This window comes from Dryas octopetala, chromosome 1 (genome assembly GCF_963921425.1).
Source record: "Dryas octopetala chromosome 1, drDryOcto1.1, whole genome shotgun sequence".
NCBI lineage: Eukaryota > Viridiplantae > Streptophyta > Magnoliopsida > Rosales > Rosaceae > Dryas > Dryas octopetala.
Window position 1 is genome coordinate 30,826,901 of NC_141366.1, and position 7,661 is coordinate 30,834,561.

The following is a 7,661-nucleotide window of genomic DNA, read 5'->3' on the forward strand; positions in this document are numbered from 1 at the left end:
TCATTGCCTGGGGCTTTCGGTCCGGGTATGAGTAAAGACATGATTAAAAAAGGTTGAGTCATGCACATCCATGGAGGAAGGTTGTAGACACAGAGCACCACTGGCTAACTGCTATGGGAAAGACTCATATGACCAAACGGATTAAATCCATCACTTACAAGACCAAACCTCACATTACGGGGCTCCAAGGCGAAGTCCGGATAACGCTTGTCTAACTCTTTCCAAGTAGGTGAATCAGACGGATGCCTCATAATGCCGTCAGTACTTTCAGTCTTGTGCCATGTCATATGCTGGGCTGTGTGCCTAGACATGAATAGCTTTTGCAGCCGTGTGGTTACTGGAAAGTAACGTAACACTTTTAACGGCACTCTATTTTTGTTTTCATTGCCTTCATTGCTATATCTAGGGTCACCACAAACTTTGCACACAACATCGTCTTTATGCTCATTCCTATATAGCATGCAGTCATTCGGACATGCATCAATTTTTTCATAGTTCAAGCCTAACTCACCTATGAGATTTTTTGTCTTGTAAAAAGAATCTGGCAGTGAGTTCACTAAAGGAAATGACCTCTTTAACAATGCCAGCAAGGTCGAAAATGACTTGTCACTCCAGCTAAAAAGACACTTTATGTGATAGAGCTCAACTATGAACTCAAGTTTTTTCATATGGCTTGCACCAGGGTATAGTTCGACGTCAACCTCCTTAAGTAAATTATAAAACCGCAAAGCATCTTCAGTAGGTCCAACGTGGGTTGCAGGATCTGAAGTGCTCCCATCATGTTCACCCCCATAATTATGAAATAAATCCTCCATAAGATTGTGCATTTCAGAATTGGTGTGAGGTGTCATTTTGTTTGATTCAGCAATTTGCTCTCCGTGATTGGTCTAAACTGTATCCACATATCGGTGATCCATACCAAATTCAACCATATCATCCTCTACATCTTTACGAGACCTCCAAAGTCTGTTGTAGCACTTACAACATGGACACTTAATTTGGTTATCACATTGGCAAAACAGAAATCCAAAAACGTTCGCAATCCATGGTCATATTGGGGTGTTAGCCGGTCTAATCTCACCCAACTTTTGTCAACACTATAACTCATCCTATAATAAGACACAATTGTAATTAGCATAAGGTTCTATAAGATATCTCCACTAATAGAAATTATATTATATATAAGCAAATATTAACAAAAATATTAAAAACGATATTAGTGTTGGCAATGAATACGAGAGAGAGAGAGAGAGAGAGAGAGAGAGAGAGAGAGAGAGACCTTAGGCAAATTATCTGCCTAACGAATTTAGTGATTAACTAGGTAATCATATGCATTTTACACACAGAAGGTAAGGGCATCACAGTCTATACTAGTGGAACCTCAAAGATATAGTGGGACCTGTTTTCTTATTTAAAAATAACCAAGCCATGGAACTTGGTGTATGTAATACTTGGTACTTCTTTTGTAATTATCATTTCTTTTTGTAGTTGTATTGTTAACTTGGGTTTTTTTGTAGTTTGATTTAGTGATGACTGATGAGTTTAGTGGACCATAAATGGTAATAGGAGTATGTCTTGGGGTTACTTGAAGTTCCAGGCAAGTTGGAAATGCATTGTGGATGTAAACATCTAGTTCTCAGTTGTATAGTATTCGGCAACAAGGGTCAATAACAATCTTAAAGCATGGCCCAATTTTGACTTGTGGGTTGAATCATGAATGAGAGCTGGAGGGGGTGGTACTAGTACTACCAACATGGCAATTGCCCTCACTTGGTCGAGACAGGGGCCCTAAAGAACCTTGTGGGAGCTAATAAGGCGCTTTCTAAGGTGCGTACCCAGGCAATTTACAACAGCAACTTGAAATTATAGCCAATTAAAATAAATATATATCATATAGTCTTAACTAGTGTTGCAAGATATGAAACAGTACTAATGAGTAACTGAGCAATGAATAAAATTGTGGAAGTCATGGAAATGCAAGCAGACTATCAAGCACATACTGCACATTCCATTATATTCTTTACAATCTCAAACAAAGTGGGACATGTAGATGCATAATAGTCTACTGTTAGTACAGGGTCACTTGCATGTAAACTGGTGCTCAAAATGGAGAAAACTATAAGCATGAAATGCAGAGTGAAGGGTCTAATTAATAACTCCAAATGTGCATTTCACATAAAAACAAATTTCATCCCCAAATTTCAGCCACATCTCCTCTTCAGCCAAAAACAAATTCCACAGGTCGATAATTAAATAAAAGCATAATGACAATAAAGTTTGGGGAAGAACCTGGGCAAGTCAGAGAAAGCAGTGTTCCTTGGTTATATTGCACCGAACACAGTCACCCTCCCATATAGTATGAGGAATTGCTGAAAACAACCAATTTACAATCCATAAATTTCATCAGTTGTGAAAAAATAAAGTTTCTGGTATGATAGAGTTGTACACACAGTAAGCAACCAGTTTAGGAACCAATAATCATCCCTTGATGCTATTAATAAACCTTACCCATGAAATAGTTGCCAATCAAACCCATGCTGCCAAACGCCTTAAGCCCAGAAATTTCAAAAAGCATCAAAGGAGAGAACCGGTTCTTAAGCCCAGAAATTTCAAAGCAAGTTACTGGAGGTCCAGTCCTCAACTAGTGAGGTCCGGTCCTCAAACCTTAAACACAAACACGAGTTTACTGTAGGTCCGGTCCTCAATCCTAGTTTTCTCAAACACCAATATTTTTGAATTTTTATAAAATGTAATTCAATCTAACCTCCTACAATATTTGTTTTCACATAAAAACAAATTTCAGCCACAAACAAATTTCACAGGTCAATAATTAAATAAAAGCATAATGACAATAGAGTTTGGGGAAAAACTGGGCAAGTCAGAGAAAGCAGTGTTCCTTGGTTATATTGCACCGAACACAGTTACCTTCCCAGATAGTATGAGAAATTGCTGAAAACAACCAATTTGTAATCCATAAATTCCATCAGTTGTGAAAAGATAAAGTTTATGGTATGATAGAGCTACACACACAGTAAGCAACTAGTTTAGGAACCAATAATCATCTGTTGATGCTATTAACAAACCTTACCCATGAAATAGTTGTCAATCAAACCCACGCTGCCAGATGCCTGCAATTAGTTCCTTCATCAGTTACAAGGTGGGCGGCGGCTCATATTGGTGGTAGCATAAGTTGCTATGGATTTTTCTTCTCACTAACCATGTATTGGAATGAAATTTGGTTGTTTAACAGGGAAACAAAAGGGGGATCGGTTTGAAAACAATGGAGAGGAAGGAGAGAGTTGTCAGAAAACATAAGGCTACCAATTCACCAACGGATAGATATTAGCTGGGCCAACATATCAATAGCCAAAATAATGACATATTTACAACTTTAACCCTCACAGAAACTATTTTTCATTTTAGTTATAACTGTTGTAACTATGTTTTAGTGGAATTAGGTGGCTCATGTCAGCCACAGTAAATAGTGCACTGTTTGGAGAATAACACAAACTAACTTAAACATTAGTTTATGATATTAGTTGGCTTTGATAGGTATTGGAGTAGTGATTCTACAAGCTCCCATGTTTCATTTTTCTTAATTGTTTTAATTTCTTCTTCCATAGCCTTCCTCCATACTTCTTGTTTTACTGCAACTTCAAAACTTTCAGGTTCTAAAGTTATGAAGTTGCATGTTTCATATATATCTCTGAGTGATTTTACTCTTCTAGGTGATGACTCAAAGGAAGATTCATCTTCTATTGATGGAGGAGTTAAAGAAGATGCAGGAGGCGTACCTGACGTTTCTGAAATTTCTCTTTCATGTGTGTCTTCTTTAGGCTGTTGTGTTGGGGTTGTCTCTGGTTCTCTTGACAGGACAACACCTTTCTTCTCTATTTTTCCTTCATCCCAATTCCAGGATACAGATTCATCGAACTCGACATCTCGGCTGATCACAAGTTTCTTGGTTCTTGGATTGTAGACTCGATAGCCTTTAGATTGGGAACTATATCCCATAAATATGCCAATTTCTGATTTTTCTTATAGCTTATGTCTTTTTGGAGCTGGAATGTGCAGATAGCATACACATCCAAAGACTTTGAGATGCTTTGCTGATGGCTTCTGGTTACTTCACGCCTCAATAGGAATCTTGTCTTGTAGAGCTTTTATTGGACATCTATTTAGCAAGTATACTGCTGTGTATACTGCTTCTGCCCAAAATATCTTTGGTAGTCCTTTTTCAAATAGCATTGATCTAGCCATCTCCATTATAGTTCTATTTTTCCTTTCTGAGACTCCATTTTGTTCAGGAGCATAGCCCACTGTCAATTGGTGCTCTACTCCTTCATCTTCACAGAACTTGTTGAATTCTTTTGAGGTGTACTCTTTACCTCTATCGCTTCTAAGAGCTTTGATGTATTGGCCACTTTGTTTTTCGACATGAGCCTTGAACTTCTTAAAGACTTTGAAGACTTCTGATCTTTCACATAGAAAATAAACCCATGTCATTCTAGAATAGTCATCAATGAAAAGAATGAAGTACCTGCTTCGATCGAGAGATGGGGTCCTCATTGGTCCACAGACGTCTGTATGCACGAGCTCCAACAAGGTTTTTGCTCTCCAAGCCTTTCCGGATGGAAATGCTTGTCGATGTTGTTTGCCAAGTTGACAGCCTTTGCAGACATCACCACTCTTCTTTATGCTTGGCAGATCTCTCATCATATTTTTCTGGTGAAGTAATTGTAGTCCATGAAAGTTGAAGTGGCCAAATCTTTTATGCCAAAGCCATGAATCTTCTAATTCTACTTTCATGGCCATATTTTGTGACATATTGCCAATGGATGGGAAAATTTCTATTTTCCATCCTTACTTTAGCTATAATATGATTTTTATCTTTTTTGTCATATATTGTGCAAGGAGTCTCTAGAAAAGTGTAGAGAGTATCCATTTTCAATCATTTGGCCAACACTCAATAGATTATGCTCCAAGCTAGGAACTAAAAGAACATCATGAATTAATTTAGTTCCTTTGTTTGTATGGATAGAGATCGTACCTTTCCTTTCGTCTCCACTAGTGCGCCATTTCCCAATTCAACTGGGGATTTTATGGATGTATCTATTTCGGAGAAGATGCTTTCGTCTCCTGCCATGTGGTTGCTGCAGCCATTGTCGATGTACCATTTCTTGTTGTTCACCTCAGTTGTTGCTTGACAAGCATAGAAAAGCTCTTCATCTGCTCCTTTTCTTCTATATAATTGGCTTGATAATTCTTCTTAAGCCGACAGTCTTTTTCCATATGTCCAAACTTTTTGCAGTTTCAGCATTTTGGTTTTCCTCGAAACCAACAATCCTTTTCTAGGTGGCTTGTCTTTTTACATGTTCCACATGGAAGGAAGTTTTTCTTGTCCTTGTTTTCATTTTTATTTTCCCAGTTATTGGGTTTATCTCCTTGTCTAGAATTTTCTTTTGATTTTCAGTTTCCTCTAGATTTCTAAGACCTTAAATTGACTTTTGACTGGAAGACACTTTCTAGTGAACTTTCATTTTGCCTACTTAGTCTTTGTTCATATGCTTCTAGAGAACCCATTAGTTATGTCACTGAAAGAGTCGTTATATCTTTTGACTCTTCAATAGTAGTGACTATAGGGTCATACTTATCAGTAAGACTAATAAGTATTTTTTCTACAATTTTTGTATCAGTTATCTTTTCACCATAAGCTCTCAATTGATTTACTATTTCATTTACTTTGGAATAGTAATCTTTAGCGGTCTCAGAATCTTTCATTTTAAGATTTTCTAAATCTCTCCTTAGAGTTTGTAGTTTAACACCACGTACCTTTTCATTTCCTTGAAACTCTTCTTTCAAAGTATCCCAAGCCTCCTTTGAAGTTGTAGCTCCCATGATCCTTGGAAATATCGTGTCATCCAAAGCTTGTTGTATAGCGTAAAGAGTCTTTGCGTCTCTCTGCTCGTCCTTCTTCGCCTGCTTTCGTTGCTCAGCGGTGGGTCTTTTTAGAACAGAGAACCCACTAGTAATAATGTCCCATAAGTCTTGAGACATAAAATAGGTTCTCATCTTGATGCTCCAAAAATCATAGTTTTCACCAAAGAATATTGGAAGAGGGACATAGTTTTGGCTAGAGTTATTAGACATGGTGGTAAATTAGGATGACCCTATGCCCAATAAGAAAGCTCTGATACCACTATTAGAAATTTATAGGGTGTTTAGGACACTTGTAGCTAATGGCTTGTGTAAGCTTCTATTAGCTACTTATGCTTGATATGAGAAACTTGGGTGAAAAGTATTAGAGTGGAGTGGAGACCTTAGTTAGAAATAGCACAATTTTATTTAGAAGTAGATGAGGAATACAAGGCTTTAGTAGATGTCTAGGACAATAGGACTGAGGAGTAATGGCTTTTAGTATTGCCTCTTACTTACATTACAATAGGCCTTCTCATCCTATTTATAGATGCTCCTAACCGACATACCCGAAGGACTTGGCCTTTCCTAGCCACAAGTTTATCATATATTCTAGATAATTTCACAAATTCTTAGACTTCTCTAGTTAAGATAGTTACTAATAGATTTATCTAGAATACTCTTTCTTCTTATCAAGCTATCTTCTAGACTTTTAGAATTACGTAGAACTATGTGGAATATTCTAGCTTTAATTTGTATGGGCTTTGAGGAAGTTTTTAGAATTTTGTAGTATTTTCCAATAATGTGCATTAATTTTCAACAGTACTAATGTACTATTTGTTGTGTTTATCCAATCCTTCACCCCTGGTAAAAGAACACTTTCTGAAGTTCTAATTAACAAAGCCAAACCTACACCTACAGATGCTCACGTGGAATGATTAGCCAAGTCATGGCAAGAAATAATAATATAATAATAATAAAAAATTTAACCAAGAGATAGGACCAAAATTAAAAAAACAAAACAAAATTTACCTCTTAAGCTCAAAGTCTCTCCTATGAAATATAGTGTCTAGTGTTGATGCTCCCATGGGAAGATTCATATCCAAATTCATTGCAGATTCAATCATACCAGGAATAATGATATCAAATCCAATAGGACATTGTTGCTCTTCATCAGTAGTTGAAGCTAAATTTGACTCAATAAAATGTAGCCCTAGTCCCTAGAAAAAGCAAGAGAGAGAGTAATCATTTATAGAAAGAACATTAATGGAGGAAACTAATTATAAATCACTCTAAATTATATACCCTTATTAATTTGTTGTTCACCAACACTCCATCTCTTTAGTGCAAGGATACATGCTAAGGTAGATAAGAGAGCATCTTTTTTTAACAAGGGATGGAAATTAGGAGGACCCCATGAGCCATCATGGAGTTGATTACCCAATAACCAATTTACACATTCCTGGAAAAAAGGGTCCTTGAGGGAATTTGGAGAAGGGACCATTGCCACCCAAGCAGTATCATATGAGGAAACAGAGAGATCAACCTTATTGAACATCTTCTTTATTCTTTCTTTAGTCCCCTCAAAGTTCTTCTTACAATAAAATTAACAAGCACTTTTGATTTTCTTAACAATATAAAACAGTATAAGGGAAATAATAGAACTAGTGCAAGATTGTCTCTTACCAAACCAGCAGCATTGCCCTCTGCTGCGCCATTTAATCTCAGGACTGTTGAAATTGCTT

At 37.0% G+C, this 7,661-nt stretch overlaps 1 protein-coding gene across 1 annotated transcript; it reads right to left on the minus strand.

Moving 5' to 3' along the window:
- Positions 1-5,586: 5,586 nt before the first annotated feature.
- On the minus strand, positions 5,587-6,150 carry LOC147299715 (uncharacterized). The gene has a single exon (XM_086231978.1). It carries the CDS (start codon positions 6,148-6,150, stop codon positions 5,587-5,589), a length of 564 nt encoding a protein of 187 aa, XP_086088104.1.
- Between the last annotated feature and the right edge of the window lie 1,511 nt (positions 6,151-7,661).